Source organism: Gymnodraco acuticeps, unplaced genomic scaffold, assembly GCF_902827175.1.
Source record: "Gymnodraco acuticeps unplaced genomic scaffold, fGymAcu1.1, whole genome shotgun sequence".
In the NCBI taxonomy this organism is placed as follows: Eukaryota; Metazoa; Chordata; class Actinopteri; order Perciformes; family Bathydraconidae; genus Gymnodraco; species Gymnodraco acuticeps.
Window position 1 is genome coordinate 2,094,072 of NW_022989800.1, and position 16,324 is coordinate 2,110,395.

At 42.0% G+C, this 16,324-nt stretch overlaps 2 protein-coding genes across 6 annotated transcripts; one reads left to right on the forward strand and one right to left on the reverse strand.

Moving 5' to 3' along the window:
- Positions 1-1,707: 1,707 nt before the first annotated feature.
- Positions 1,708-8,201, reverse strand: ttl (tubulin tyrosine ligase). Its single transcript, XM_034225331.1, has 7 exons — positions 7,800-8,201; positions 7,519-7,597; positions 7,186-7,418; positions 6,659-6,794; positions 6,305-6,574; positions 4,957-5,100; positions 1,708-4,160 (listed from the first exon to the last, which is right to left on the reverse strand). Exons 1-7 carry the CDS (start codon positions 7,954-7,956, stop codon positions 3,965-3,967), a joined length of 1,215 nt encoding a protein of 404 aa, XP_034081222.1. The 5' UTR covers positions 7,957-8,201; the 3' UTR covers positions 1,708-3,964.
- A 121-nt stretch (positions 8,202-8,322) lies between these two features.
- Positions 8,323-12,678, forward strand: fignl1 (fidgetin-like 1). 5 transcript variants are annotated; one of them, XM_034225293.1, is made up of 3 exons: positions 9,182-9,430; positions 9,729-9,794; positions 10,053-12,678. In XM_034225293.1, exon 3 carries the CDS (start codon positions 10,070-10,072, stop codon positions 11,960-11,962), a length of 1,893 nt encoding a protein of 630 aa, XP_034081184.1. In that variant the 5' UTR covers positions 9,182-9,430; positions 9,729-9,794; positions 10,053-10,069; the 3' UTR covers positions 11,963-12,678. The 5 variants fall into 5 exon arrangements, with proteins under 5 accessions (XP_034081209.1, XP_034081202.1, XP_034081184.1 ...); XM_034225301.1 differs by lacking the exon at positions 9,182-9,430 and adding an exon at positions 9,480-9,613; XM_034225318.1 differs by lacking the exons at positions 9,182-9,430; positions 9,729-9,794 and adding an exon at positions 8,323-8,593.
- The last annotated feature ends 3,646 nt before the right edge of the window (positions 12,679-16,324 follow it).

Here is a 16,324-nt window from a genome sequence, read left to right on the forward strand (position 1 = left end):
TCACTAAAAACACCAGTATAATTGAGCAGTTATTATACAGCCTCCTGCAATGCATACACACACTCTACTCTCTGTTGTCTTCCAGCTGTTTGCCCCGCTGTACCCATATAAGGGTATTTCATCTCTCCCCTCTCCCTTACTTCTTACAGGGAAGTTTTCACTTCTCATCTCTCCAGCTTCTTATTCATATAAACTGCTACTATTAAATACAAAGTAATTAAGTACACACATGAATATATAAAAACACACTTCTTATATATCAGGGGACATTAAGATGAATATACCAAAAATACGCTGTATCAAACTTTCACTTCAAACTTTCAAGTTACTTCAATTTTCGCACAACCTATAAATGTTTTTACTGATAAAAACTGAAAAGGACTGCAAAGACTTAGTTTTAGGCATAAACTACTTTTCTAATTGTAAATGTTCTCAAATTAAACTCCCCAATAACTTAAGCAATACAAATCATCGGATGAATTGATAACCAAGTTGGAAACTGAAGAAGAGAGGATGAATATCATTGTGTATGCAAAACAAGATATGACGTCACGTCTCTAAACCCCAATCCCTCTCCGGTACAGAGTCCTCTCGCCGGGTGCGGTGGCGCGTGCCTGTAATCCCAGTTACCGGGAGGCTGAGGCTGGAGGAGCGTTTGAGCTCAAGAGCTCTGAGCTGTAGGGACTATGCCGAACGGGTGTCCGCACTAAGTTCGGTATCGATATGGTGCTCCTGGGGGAGTCCGGGACCACCAGGTCGTCTAAGGAGGGGGGAACCGGCCCAGGTCGGACACGGAGCAGCAGGGGTGGTTCTAGGGGGGGGGGGGCAGTGCCCCCCTGTGGCCACCCTAACAATGAAAAGTTTTTTTTTTTGGTTTTTTTAAATGTATATTTTCTTGTACTCGGTTTGCCAAAAAACGCAGGATTTTGTTGCTGTAATGTGAGATTGTGCAGACGCCCTTATGTAAAGTAGAGATGTAACTGTTCATTGCCTTTATTTTTATATAAATATGGTGTTAGTGCAAACATTGCACTATAACTTAAGCTGAAGCTAACAGTAATAACTATAAGATCTATCTGAAATAAATAAATGTACTGAAACAAATACCAATAACTGTATTGCATTGTTTTCTTATGCGCAATTACTTCATACTGTCTAGTTCTCTTTTTCGTCCTGCATTTATTGTGCCCCCCTCAGAAAATAGCTGGCCCCCCAGTGGCCCCCCCAGTCAAATTGGTCTAGAACCGCCACTGCGGAGCAGGTCAAAGCCCCCGTGCCGCTCAGTAGTGGGATCGCGCCTGTGAAAAGACGCTGCAGTGAAGCCTGAGCTATACAGCGGGACCCAGTCTTTATACACTCTGTATACTCTGAACACACACCTGGGACAACACACACAATCAACAACATATTACATGTTACAGCAGCTTCATCTCTCTACATTTATTTGGTTCTTCACATGGAAACCTTCACAAACCACTTCTGTGTTTGTTCTGCAGCGCCTCCTCCTGGAGGAGAGCAGCAAGGAGCATCAATCCCAGCAGGCACTGCAGCAGCACAGATACAGCAAACTAATGGATGTAATATAACATATTGGCATTCAGAGAGGTTTTGGGATTTTAATAACGTGACGTCATCAGTGAGCCCCATATTGGTAATTCTTATTAGGTATTAAAGTTATGTGTAAATGAATCACGTCAATCAGGAATATATACGACACAGGCTTTTTTTAATAGTCCGATTTTTTTTATTCTAATAATATCATTTCTGATAAAGACAAATGTTCATGCAAGAGTTTGATAAAGCATACCGAACAAAAACACAGCACACAGATATCCCTCTGAATGTGACCCTTCTTTAGGATCATGTTGGCCAATTGATTTAATAATGTCCAGATAACAGCAACTACCAAACATGATTCAACACTGAAACACAGCAGGGATTAAATCTTTGGTAAAGATGTGGAAATCCAGGAATAATATGACAACACATGATCAACTGAGAAAATGACATCATCGAACTCAAATAGGTCTTCTAAATGAGGCAAAACCACATAGATACAACAACAATGAAGGTGCTTCAAAACGCTGGAGGTCTAATTGCTTCTTTTCACCAATATGCAACTCCCCCTAAGGCACCCGTCCCTTCAATGGAAATACTTTTCCCTAAAAATGTAACAATAAGCAAATACTGATTGTTTACGTTGATTTTTTTTTTTTAAATCAGCAAACATTCTTCAAAACAAATTTATGACAAAAACATTGATAGTTTTCCAAATGATTAGCTACATCAGAGCATTGCAATACATGAATGCATTCATCATATCTCTACAATAACTGATTTCTTGTCAGTGTAACCTGCTCTGTAAATGTTTCCCACCTTCAACTTGTAAACACAAACGCACTGTCAATTAAAACATAAATAAATGCTCCAATGGTGTCCCTTAACTGAAGTTACTCACAACATGGGATGCAAAGCCTCTTGAATCAAGGTTAGAATAGAGGAACAGCAGGGATTCTAACAATGAGAGGCACACACTCCTATAATGACTTATTCTGTGAAAGGAGCCAATTGAATGGTCTACCCAACATGCAACTGTCACACATCTTCAGTTAATTAAAAGTTTCATGTCTGAGGAAATATTCCCTTCTAAAAAACATAAAATAGATTTGTCCCCTCAGATGGTTACAACTCTTAATTCTCTACAAAGAAAATCTGAAATATGTCAAGGACCCCATGAAAAAAAACAATAAAATCAGCCATGAAACACCACTAAAAACCTAAGACATTATCCAACACCAGCTGTAACTGAAGAAGAGGCAGTGATAGGATGAAGATGTGTCTGTGACTTCCTTATAGCTGTTAGCTGTCCACATCTGACACAGTAAGCTGTACAAGAGCAGTGTTTGAATTAGTGTTCTATGTTCTCAGCTTCATTTCATGGGGTCTGTAACACACTTTGTACAATCTACTCTACTTCCATTACAACAGTTCAAAAACAATCCACACACGTGTTGACGACACTTTACAATGACAGTCTAGCTGTGCAGATATCAGAAATCAAAGGGACATTAGAGCAGCTGTTTACAGAACCAGAGCAGAAGGTGCTTCCCTTTGTAGGGCTGGTATGAGGATGCATTCTACATGCTTTCACACAAACATGCTCTCGTCTAATGGAAAATAAAACACCAAAATGTCTGTAGATAGACTATTTTAAAATAAATGGTTAAGAACAGAAAAATGATGGCTAATACTGATCCCCTTTAGGGGGTTCTCTGTCCCTGCTGTAGAGGTCAGAGGTCAGGGACACTTAGGGACGGACTTGGGTTTACCAGAACTGGAAGGTCTCCCTGTTTATGACCCAGCTGAGACTTCTTCATTCTTATCTCATCAGACACATTGGGTTACTTTTCTCTTTTAAATTGTTAACAAGTTTTGATCACTGTTAGCAACCCTAACATTTCTAAACTAAAAATAAACTGCAATTAAAAAAATATTAAAACTGGAGAAAACTAACATTCAAAGTTTCACAAATTCAATGCCAATGCATTTGTTTCACACTAATTATTGTGGACTGATCATGGGAGCGGTGAGCAACAGTGCAAAGGCTTATAGAATAAGTACGAGTCACAGTAACAGAGCAAGCTAACTGGCAGGTCCTTTTAAGGGAGCGTGGCTGGAAATGTAAGGCACTACAGTCTCAGCATCCTTCAGTCCTCCATTCATCTGCTTGTGGGGAAACCAGCAGTGGGACTGAGATGGAAGGGTGTCTGTCCTCATTTGGAAACTCCCACAAAGTTTGTCGACTTATCACCGACCTCACATATGCATAATGAGGAGAGGGGAGATCATTCTGCAGCTCAGCTAGGAGAGGAACAATCAGAAAGCTACTTCTCAGGTGGAGTTACAAGTGAGGACAGAGCATGAGGAAGCCGTACAGAGGAGACGAGGGGACTGTTGAGTGTGCTTACAGTCGAGTGAAAGGGCCCATGTGAAGAGGCCCTCTGATTTTGGGAGAGGAGCAGGAGTTGGTGGTGAACATGGAGGATGGAGAGGAGGAATATGGTGAAGAAGAAGCAGATGAAGAGTCTCCGCTGTTCAGGGTGAAGACGCTGGAAATGGCCACGTCCACGATGCCCTGGCACAGCTCTGAATACAGTTTCCTAGAGGGGGGGGGGACAGGAGTGTCAACAGTGCCTTCAGACTTTTACATTGCTAAATGTAGTCTATAGGAAACTTTAACAAGCAAAACTGAAAAAGCCCCACCTAGTGTCAGCAGAAAGTAATGCAAATGATAATTCCCAAAATATGCAGAAAAAATACATGTTAAAATATATTTTAAGATCATGTTTAGTCATCTGATTCGTCTGTACATTGCTGTTTCAGTCTGTGTTCTTCTAATTAGTGTCTACAGTGTGCCTATTGAGCCGTGTTGAGCTATGTGGGGCAAGCCCCTCTCTCTGCTGTTAAAATGAACGTGTACTGTAAAAACTACACTGCACATGCTCAGAGTATTTTTCTATTCAATGGGTCTTGTTTAAAAAAGCACCAGAAGCTTATATACACATCTAAGTTGTTCGTGCCCCACCACTTTTGTACCTATAAAAACGCCACTGGTACCAACACATATCTGACACATTTTCATTCAAGTCACTGTTCCAAAAAACGAACTAATGAAGAGCAACATTGCAACTATGGTCACCCTAAATGGGAGGAATACAACAAAAAAGTGAATAATATTCCAACAATTTACTTAGTAAATATTTACAAAATAAGCGGAATAGATTCTAAGCTTCTTTCCCCCTATTTGTAAAATGAATCCACAAAAACATGTTCAAAGTTAATTGCAGGATTGTATGATTGCAAGGCCTTAAGAATTTTAGATTTTGAGATAGAAAAAATGTGTCAAGACAAGTCCATCTGGGGGGGTTACAGGGACATCTGCTGAATGTTACTGACTGTGCACAGGCTGGAGCTCCGTTGATCTCAATGAGCCACACTTTGAAGCTCTCGTCCACCATGAAGTCAAACCCGAAGAGTTGGAAGCTCTGGTAGGACAGGTGCTTGGTGCTGATTGACGGCTCGATGCATGTCAGACAGCTCCTGTTGAACCAGACATCAAATCATTTCACATCACCTGACTGTTTGACAAACATGTAAACATCTTTGTACTAAACATCTTTTAGAATTCATCAAAAACATTGCAGGTAATCATGTATAATGTGTTTGAGCGCTAGCCAATAGAAGCGTGTGTGTTACATAGTGATGTACAAGTAAACAATGGAGTCCAATGGAGGTGTTTCAGGCAGGGGGGTGTGTGTGTGTGTGTGTGTGTGTGTGTGTGTGGGAGAGAAACTCCCTCTGGAGGGAACTTTGAGATTTTAGCCTTTGCAGAACATTTACATGAACACAAACCTATATAACAATACAGGAAAGGGCAAACCCCCAAAAGCATAATAGGGCCTCTCTTGCAAGGCAGGCTACTTCCACTTGGATTCTAGTTTCTGCTGTTTTCTAATGCCGCTCAGAAGCAGAACTGTTCTGTTCTCTTAGCTTGTACTGTAAAAGGTATTACATCACAGCAAAATCGGTATCCCAAGATGAGTGCAGCTGATCTTATGGATGAGCACACAGCAGGGAGAGGCCGAGGCTGCATTAGCTGAGCAAGAGGAAATGACCCATGAATATGCTCCAAGCATTAGAAGCTTGTGCACAATGCATCCTGGTACATGTAGGCACTGCCACTGCAAGCAGGAGGACTCAGCTGTCTCAGCCTTTATAGCAGCACTGAGGAGTTCATTGCTTCAGTTGACTTCACATCACATCAGCACCAATGGGATATCCACATAAAGGGTTCTTTCCTAAGGGATGGTAGCTGGGATTTCATGGATACCAACGTCATATTTCCATAGTTGTAACACGTGACTTAGATTCAAATCTGACTAAAGTGCCTAAGAAGAAATGCACCACTATTACTAAATGCCATAGAGCAGTTACGATCTCTTTATTTTACAAGCTGAAAAGCTAAATGTCCACTAACAAACAGTGTCATCTCTCTTTTAAACCCAGTCATCTAATAGAGTAAAGTTTCTTTGAAAAACAAGTGACTTGCACCATAAGAAGGTTATTACATACATACATTCACTGTCAACTAGGACAGACTTGATCAGACAACTCAGTGACATTTCAGTAGAAACGATTGGGGAACAACACAAAATAAAAACAATACAAATGTGTACGTTTTTGAATTTACGGTGGGCTACAGTATGAGATCGAAAAAGAAAAAGAAAAAACAAGCAGGACCTACTTGATGATCTGCTTGATCTGAGGTAATATGGAGGTCTCCAGCATGACGTTGTGAGTGTTCAGCAGGTACAGTCTGAACTCATCGAAGAACATCTCGTTCCCCTCCTCGTAGCGCCCGTAGTTCTGGGAGTGTTCCATCTGGATGCAGTGGTTGGTCAGGTGGCTGGTCATGTCCTGCAGGTCGGAGCTGTTGTAAGGCTCCGAGGACGTCCGCAGCACGCCCTCCCGGTATAGATAGATGTTGTACTGATGGTCAACTAGCACCCAGCTCCTAGCAAAAGCACAACATAACAGCTATTAGTGAGAAAGCCCAACCAGACTAGCATATTATTAGTGGGCTAGTTAGTAGACCTACCTGATGTCAAACTTCCGATTTCCCGGCTGCAGAAGCAGAGGCTTCTCCAGGTACTTCTGAATAACATGAACCTGTCCCTGATTATCAATGTACTCCAGCAGCTGATTAGCATCAGTGGAAATTAAAATACCAGCACCTATGGCAATACAAAAAAGAAGTTGTCATTGATGATATTTTACACAATTTTAAACTTTGAACAGTATTGTCCCCAACAAGGAGGATTTATTAACAGAAAATATATGGTTGCCTTTTTTAATGCTGAATGGCATATTTCCAGGAAACTTGTTAACATCTCTGGTGGAATTATTGTATGATGTTGTGAAGAAACTCAGTTCTACAGATCTGTCAATTAAAAGTATCTAATCGTATGAGTATTATTCCTAGGAAAAAGGCTCTTCCAAATACCTCTGAAAAAGTATGTTATCCATTTGATCCTCTTTGATATTATTTTAAAAGACACTGAAGAAAAAAGTCTTTCTAGGGTTTACTATTACCAACAAATGTATAAACATGGATTAAGGTTTTACCTTTAGCTCCAGAAGAAGACTTGGCTATCCACACTGTGCCCTCCCCAATTTCTTTTTTGGAGTGATAGGACGCCAAGAAAACTTCCCGCTCATCCGTTTTGGGATTGCTCTTCAGGTGGCTGATACCATTGGTAGCTGGAGCCACAGGGGTTTTGAGGTTAGTGGGATAGATGATGTAGGATTCTGGGAACCAGCTAGAGGAGTCTGACAGCTCTGGGCTCGTCTTTATAAGCCTAATGATAAAGAGAGATAGTGGTCAGTTAATGCAATTCCATTTGAATAATTAATTTGCACAAAAGTACATTAATGAATTAGAAAAATGCATATACTGACTTAACTAAGGATGCCTTCCTGCAAAGCTTGTCTGCTCCCCTGTAGTAATTGACCAGCTGCACCAGGCCTGGTTCATGACCTGTGATGTCCAAGACAGGATACTTTAAAATGCATTAAAAATACTCATGTATCTTTGACTGCACATCGCAAAATTCCCACAGGGAGCTGGAGCAGGAAGTGCCGCACAGTCACAGCAGCTGTGTCATCTGCAGCTGTGGGTGGACACCAAATATAGCACACAAATGTCACCATCATATGAAATAAGAAAAAAGCATATTTACCGAGACGTCCAAAAGGCAGTCTGTTGCGTTCACCAAGCATCAAGTTGAATCTGGGATTGTCTCTTTTCAGCCTCTTCCATTGTCCGGAAGAGAGGAGGATTTTGGAAACTTCTGCATAAACAGTGCTGTTCTCGTCACGGGTAACAAACGTATACATGGTGGTATTTATAATGCCACGCTGAGGGGAAGTAACTACTAAAAACGATTGAATGTGTAAATAACTTAGCTGGGTGGCTAGTTGTGATGCTGTCTGGTTGGCACTGCAGCAGACAGACTGTTCGGGGTTATCTCCTCTGTCCGTGCCATGACGATGAGTCAGTCATATCCAGTCCACTCTTCCCAGTTAACTCACAATATTGTTCCGAAGCCCCCGCAGAAGAAGCCTGAGGCTAATGGGAAGTATAAAACATCGTCACATGTGATGGAGAGAAGTTTGAGGTTGCTGCGCAGACAGGGCTCCTCGCCCCAGACCAGGGTGTGACTGACTGCTGCTTGCGGCTCCTGGGGCTGGTCCCGTCTGGATTAAGATCCCGTCTCCGGTTTAGCTTTAGCTAACGGACTGCGACTGCTATGAACAGCTATCCAGGAAACGTTTCCCGTACCCCTTCTCAAAGACAAAGGCCTTTATAATAAATAGTGCAAAACATGAACTTATTACATAGTTAGTTTCACAATATCACAAACACAGCATATTACTCCCACCATGGATGAAGACAACGGCGGCGTTTTCATTGAAGCTTAGAAGTCGCTGTCATCCGCTGTCGACAGCATAAACAAAAAGCTGCCCGGTTGTGGTAGGTGTAGTTTACGAGTGCAATTATATCAAGACTCATTCGTATGTATTTACTTATTATGTACAAAAAAAAGTTAATTAACACCGTCTGCTAAAAATTGTGCGTACAATTCTGATTTCTTCAAAATAATGTAAGTCGGATTTTATTGTCCAACTGATTTTCAACAAAGCCGGTACTACATTTCCCAGAATGCAGGACGATAAAGCGACGATATTATCATTATTGCATTTATTTTTGCGTGTTATGGCCACACGATGGTATTGTAGACCTCTAAACATTTTTATTGCGGTCGGTTGAAACTACAGTCCGGATAAAATAAGTTTCAAAACTTCCAGAGAAGGATTATAACTCTGGGTAAGACTGTCTCCTTGTTTATTGTTTTTGTCACGAGTCAAAAAGCTTTATGTGGTGCTTGGTAGAGCGGCATAGTAACACTAAACGGATCCTACTCACTCTCTGGGAGAACCTGGGGGATAAATGGAGCACTCCTAGTTGTGACAAGTTATGGGCCCCGTTCCGATATTTTCAAATTAGGTATTTGCTTAAATTTAGCTGTTTATATTCTCATAGTTTCACCATAAATCGACGTTTGTCAATGTAATAACTACAAGCATTTGTTTAATTTTGACTAGTTTTATAATTTAGGCAAGAGCGATGCTGAAAGACTAGTTTAGGTTCTCCAAGAACGAATTGGAACGAAACAGGAAGTTGTACTGATGAGGAAGCAACTGGTGGCGCGAAAAACTAAACAGCTTTCATCACGTTTACATTATTATACACCTTGTGTTTGTATTATAACACCCACTTTTATCGTAATATCAGAAGATTTATAATTTAGTAAGTGTCGTCCTTCATTCCAATGTATTGTTTTGTCGCGTGTATTTTCACTAAACGCTTGTATTGTGTATATCAAAAGGACCCGTCTACGCACTGTTTATGCATGTCATGGGGACTGCTAGGTTTTTAACTTGTCATTTGAATGAATGCTATCATGAATTAAATGATACTGCAGAAGCCTTGGTCAGTAGAGCTGCATGTTTATCAAATTAGATGTTTTGCGTAGCTGCCATAGCTGCATGTAGTCAAAGGGGCGTTTCACCAATTTGACCTATTCTAATGAAAAAAACCTTTATAGGTTATCTGAGCTTGGTTATGGAGATCAAGCATGCTTAAAACAAAAAGTGTGGCGTTGCAAAGACAGGTATTTACCATCATGTTTTTTTAATCTGTTCCTGTGAGTTACCAAAGTTATTGGCATTCAAATCAACTTGTCCCTGTATTATAGGTCTGTGCATATCACATAATGTATTCTAATGAGATGTTACTATTGTGTGTGTGTGTGTGCGTGTGTGTGTGTGTGTGTGTGTGTGTGGGGGGGGGGGGGTCAGGCAGGATCTGTACCTTGGCTTTTACTGAGGTCATATATTTTTAATAACTTTTGTCCCCTCTCCTTCATCAGACTGGAGCAGGCCAGGCATGAGTGGAGCACACCTGGACGAATGGCAGAGGAGGTCCTTTGACATTTCATCTGGCAACTGTACACCTGAACAGACGGCCGATGCCTACCGGGCCCACATCCTCTCCATTCAGTATGCATGGGCAAGCTCCCAGCTCTCTCAGGCCGGCATGGACAGCCTGCTCAGGACCTACTCGGAGCGCTACGCCGCAGTGCTGGACTCAGATGACCCCCGCACTGGGCTGAACAACTATGCAGACAGCGCTCTGCACCTGGCTCGCAGTCAGAGGAACCACAGTGACAAATGGGAGTCGTTCCTCACCATGGAGAGTGTGCTGGAGCTGCCCTGCGTGCAGAGGATGATTCAGGCAGGGAAGGGGGGAGGGGGCTCCCTGGTGGCAGCAGGAGATGTTAACATATCTGTGGGGCAAGAGAGCAGAGGCAGCTCCCTACCTGCTGCTTTTACTGGGGACTGCTCAGACACTGCATTGTTCAAACCTACAGTTCCACCCCAGCCTAAAGCAGAGGTTAACACCAGTGCCAGTAATCCAAACTCATTCTCCCGTCCTCCAGCTCGACCACAGTCTGTGTTCACTCACTCTTCCTCAGCTCTTCCCCAGGGAAACCCTGGCCCTGCAGGGGGAACACAAAACTATCAGTCCTCCTACTTACCCAACTCCAACACATCTAAGCGGAAGAACTTTTACAACACAGACAGAGGGGATGGTGGCAGGGGTCAGCAGGGAGGTCAAGCAGGCAGTGACCCGCAAGCTGGAAGCAACTTTAAAACGGCTCGCGAGCAGTTCATTGTTGAGCAACAGAAAAAACACTCCAACCAGGCGCAGAGAGGTCAGGCATCCTGGCCGGCAGCAGCTGTGAAGAAATCTCTAGGAGCCAACAGGCCGCGGGGTACATTTTCCAAATTTGTGTCACCCATTCCCCGACAGGAGGAGGAAGAAGGAGGAGGGCCAAATGGTAATTCCAATCAGGAACCTCAGATCGTGGACGAGCGTCTGAAAAACTTTGAGCCGAAGATAATTGAGCTGATCATGAGTGAGATCATGGACCACGGGCCTCCTGTCGTCTGGGAGGACATCGCAGGCCTGGAGTTCGCCAAGACCACCATAAAGGAGATTGTAGTTTGGCCCATGCTGCGACCTGACATCTTCACTGGTCTCCGGGGTCCACCTAAAGGCATCCTCCTGTTCGGACCCCCGGGGACTGGAAAAACTCTGATAGGGAAATGCATAGCCTGCCAGTCAGGGGCCACCTTCTTTAGCATCAGCGCTTCATCACTCACATCCAAGTGGGTGGGTGAGGGAGAGAAAATGGTGCGAGCCCTCTTTTCCATCGCCCGCTGCCACCAGCCTGCTGTCATCTTCATCGATGAGATCGACTCGCTGTTGTCCCAGCGGACGGACGGGGAGCACGACTCCTCACGCAGGATAAAAACAGAGTTCCTGGTTCAGCTGGACGGAGCAACGACGTCAGCCGAGGATCGCATCCTGGTGGTGGGCGCCACCAACCGGCCTCAAGAGATAGACGAGGCTGCCCGGAGACGCCTGGCCAAGAGGTTATACATCCCCCTGCCCGAGGGAACGGCCCGGCGGCAGATCATCATTAACCTCATGACCCAAGAGAAGAACCAGCTGGACGAGCCGGAGCTGGACAGCGTGGTTGCTGCCACAGAGGGCTTCTCAGGCGCCGACATGACGCAGCTCTGCAGAGAGGCGGCGCTCGGGCCCATCCGCAGCATCCAGCTCAGTGACATCGCCACCATCACTGCAGACCAGGTGAGACCCATCCAATACAGAGACTTCCAGGACGCCCTGCAGACCGTACGGCCCAGTGTCTCATCAAAAGACTTGGAGCTGTATGAGGAGTGGAACAAGACCTTCGGATGTGGACGTTAAGCGTGGCTGCTTATCCTGATTGTTGTTCAAATTGAGGATTTCATTTTGAACTGAGTTTTTGATTTCAGCTCTGGAGGAATTCATACAAAAGCACAAATTGGGCAGAGATAATAGCATGTGCACTTGTTGTTGTTAATCCTATTGAGAACAAAAATGTTTGGCAATAGTGTAGTCTCAAATAAGGTATAGATACTTAAAAGCATCACAAAGATAGTTATTTTAATGCAGGGATTTCTGTCAAGTTGCATTACATTGAGGTTAGTATATCCAAAAATTCCTTTTAATTGAATTAATATTTTTCCAAACATCCCGATGTTATGCGAACCATTTAATGTTCGTTCCTACCAAAACGCTGTTGCAAAACAAATCCAGTTATCAGTGCTCTTAGTGCTGATGGGATGAGAGACTTTTCTGTATGAAGAAATCGCTCTTCAATTGTTCCCAGCTGTTTGTTACTGCATTATCCTCTGGTTTGTTTGGATATTTATTTCACTGTTGCTGTGTGATTTGCTGAAGGCATTAAGATATATTGTATTAGTATCATTTTTGTAATGCTGTGAGGATAAACATTCAGCATGTTTAATAACCATCCCAATAGATATTCTCACCTCTCTCATATACTGTGTTTCATGACTGAATGAATTTGAGTTTGATTCTTAATTGAATTGCCAAAATTGTATTTTTTTCCTAATAAATAAAAATGTTACCATCCTATACACCTTTGTCCATGTCGGAGAATTGAAACGCATACATATTAAGTGTCCAATACTTTGTTGCATCTCTGCACTTGATCTACTTCCCTTGTAATCTGAGTTTTATTCACACATCTCTTATATTTTGTTTCATTCTGTGGTTTTCCTGATGTGCTAATCATATCCACAGAAGTTGTGCAAGAGAGTATCCTAAGTTTAAAAACAAACCTGAAAGCTTGACTCCCTTCCTGTTGGTGATTCAGACAGCAGTGGACTCAGCAGGAACATCTGTCACTGCAATACGTCCTTTTTTAGAGGATAAACAGCAATCCACATGCTGATGTAGATGTTTATATTTTAAACTGTGTGTCCAGTTAATTTCTCATCGTTAATAATAAGCGGTCAACAGATTTTCTTATCCTTTTTAAGTTGAATGCCTCACTGGTCATGCACTGTGATAGTGAGCAGGACCATTATAGATTGGGCACACATCAAATGAAATTCTCATGTAAATTTCATGAATCAATCTTTGAAAATCTGGAAGACCATGAAAAACTATTTTTCATCTTTTTGTCAAGTCGCTGATAAATATTTCAGACGTGTGTTTGGCCACTCTATGTTCAATAAGCCAGCAGTGAAAGACTTGACACACACACACACACCCCCCTTGGGCGTCTCTTAACAGGAGGGGGGCCCACAGCTGGACCGGGCCAGATGCACAGAATTCCTCTGGTGCTGCTGGGATCCACAGAGCACGGCTGAATACTGGACATATGGTGGACGCTTGTTTCTCACTTTGACTGGCTGTGAGGCAGTGGTCACAAACATCACACAATATGTTTATGAGAAACGGAGGTATGAACTTTTATCATGTTTGTTTTTCAAAATTGTAACTTTTTTTATTGCCTGTTTTGATATCGTATTATTTAATCTTTTTCAGGCAGAGAATCTGATGGAAAAGTATGGGATTAGTTTTGTATCATAAAGATAAAGCAACACTTTCTCAGAATAAAGCAAAACTATGAGTTTAAAATTAAAAAAAACGGAGTCAAGCAAAATAAAAAATGTCAAAAATAAAACTATAAGTTGATCTATAAGCAATCCCATAGAAAAGGCATTCAGAAACAATGTAAAAGAAAGCATTACAACAAAACAATCTGTTTCTGGAATTTTACCAAGCAGTATTATTCAGAAAAACAATATTTAAAGTTATCCCTTAACATTTCCATGACTTTTTAATATTATTTTAAAAATAAAATCTAGCAATATTTAAAAAGTAATAAATAACTATTACAAAAATTCACACAATGTGCGGTGGTCTATCGGCAACTTTTACTGTAAGACTAAACATGGATCCATAGGAAACGAAGCAACATGTGTTACAAACACTATAACCGAACACTGAAGTGGTGTGCAGCAAGATATCAGGGAGCGTTCACAATTTTTTATTTCACATTTATTATCAAACCAACATGAGTTTGTTTGGCTTTACTATAACTTTGCCCCTTATCTTTTTTGCTTTTTGGCTCAATGTAAGATACTTTTACCCTTTGGGCCTCAAACAGTTCAAATGAAACCATGTGACACGCACAGAGGGGACATGTTTGTTGGAACTGCTCAGAGACATCTGAAACGAGAGAGGCCTCATGCACACACTGCTTCTTTTGGAAGTGGTCAAATGACGGTTACTAAGTAATTTAACTCAAGAACTGTACTTAAGTTCAATATTAAGGTACTTTACTTAAGTATTTACATTTCCTTCTACTATGTAAAACTCACTACAATTCAGAGGTAAATATTGAACCTCTTACTGAACTACATTTTTTAATTACTTTGTTTACCATGAAAGTTCAATTTGATAATAGAAATATAATCATCAAATAAGTTAAACTTTAATATAGGTTATTGTAAATGTCTCTTATCCTTTGGTGAAGAATATCATATTTGAGTGATTATGATTATTATATCTAATATCTCAACTTTGTTTTATTGGTACTTTAATTACATTTGATTTATTATACTTTTGTTTTAATTGAGTAATAACTTAAATGTAGGACATTTACTAGAGACAGTATTACGATTCTGTGATCAAACTTCAATACTTCAAATATGAAACATACCAGTAACTAGCTGTTTATAGATGTAGAGGAGTAATGACATGAATTCTCTATGAAATGTAGTGGAGCAGTATAAATGCTTCAGTCAAATACAAGTATTTCAGAGTTGTGCTTGAGTACAGCTGTTGAGGGTATTACATTATTTTTCCACTACTGGGTAAAACACTATGCCTAAATTTTGATGCACACATTTTGCCTCACATTGTAGAAACGGTGACCAAATTCTCAAAGTAGGCGATGTAGCGTATATTCTAGCCTTTTATTATTAGGGCACGTTCTTTAGAGGGTGAACAACTTTCTTGTTGGATCCTGTTGACAGCATATTTGGAAAGTGTGATTCTTGAAGGAGTATTTCCGTCAGTCAGCTGGCTGAAAGGGGAAGTGAGATTTGGGATCCTGGCAGGGCCCGAGTTGGTTGGCCAGATTATCCCTCTCATGCAAATGCCCCCCCCCCCCCCCCTCCTCTTTTGGGTCCCAGTCAAGCGTGGGGGGCTCAGCGCTGGCCACAGCTGCTTGCCGTTTCTGCTAAATCACACAGCAGCCATCTGGATGGGGCTGCGCCGCTCACCACGCCGAGCTCCTCCTGCGGCCCCGGCCCAGCCTCTTTAGGCCGGCCGGGCCCTCAGAGCCCCGGCCCCTGCCTTCTGCTCCAGTGCCTGATCCTCTCTGTCCCAGCTCTCCTCAGAGGACACACACTTCAGGTCCTGGACACACGGCACATGTCCACATGCTGGTGTGTGTCTGTGCGTGTGCGGCTGCTTATGCTACCAGTACTCCCCTGATGGCACAGTTTAACACGAGGGTCCCTGAGCACACAAATACCTTAAGGTTTCAGCCATGTGTTGTTTGTCTGTTTGCCATCCTTAAATTATAAGATTATATAGTCTGAATTTAGGATTTATAACTACAAAACACGCTAGAAAAAATATAAATAATTGACAGAAATAAGATCCTTTTGCGAATAGGTAATTGTATGTGATGGGGTGTTTATTTATTCACCTCTTGCTACATGTTTCCTTTTTTTTTACTGAAATACCAGTCAATCACTCTTACTTGGCTCATCCTAGACTGGTAGGAGTGAGCAGAATCTTGAATGCCATCTGATCTTAATTATTTCAGAAGGTTTAAGAGGGTGAAATGAAGTCTTCAGATTTCTCTGAGAAACTTTTAATAACTCCAGGAATAGCTTTCAGTTTACTGTGGACATTTCCATATTATTTGACACTTGGTTAATACAGTCCAGAAAATAAAAAAAATTCCATTAAAGGGGCCCTATTAGGCTTTTTGGGGTTTTCCCTTTCCTTAGGTGTTTTATATAGTATATAGTTTCTCTCCCACACCCCCCCTGCCTGAAACGCCTCCATTGTACTACTTTGTTTACTTCTGCGACATAGTAACATCACTATGTAACACTCACGCTTCAATTGGCTAGCGCTCCGACTTATTGTATGTGATTAAGAGGCGGGACATCTCCAAGCGGTTGACCAATCACAACAGAGTCAGCCAGCTAACCAATCAGAGCTTGGGCTCTGGTTTCAGACAGAGGGTGAAAA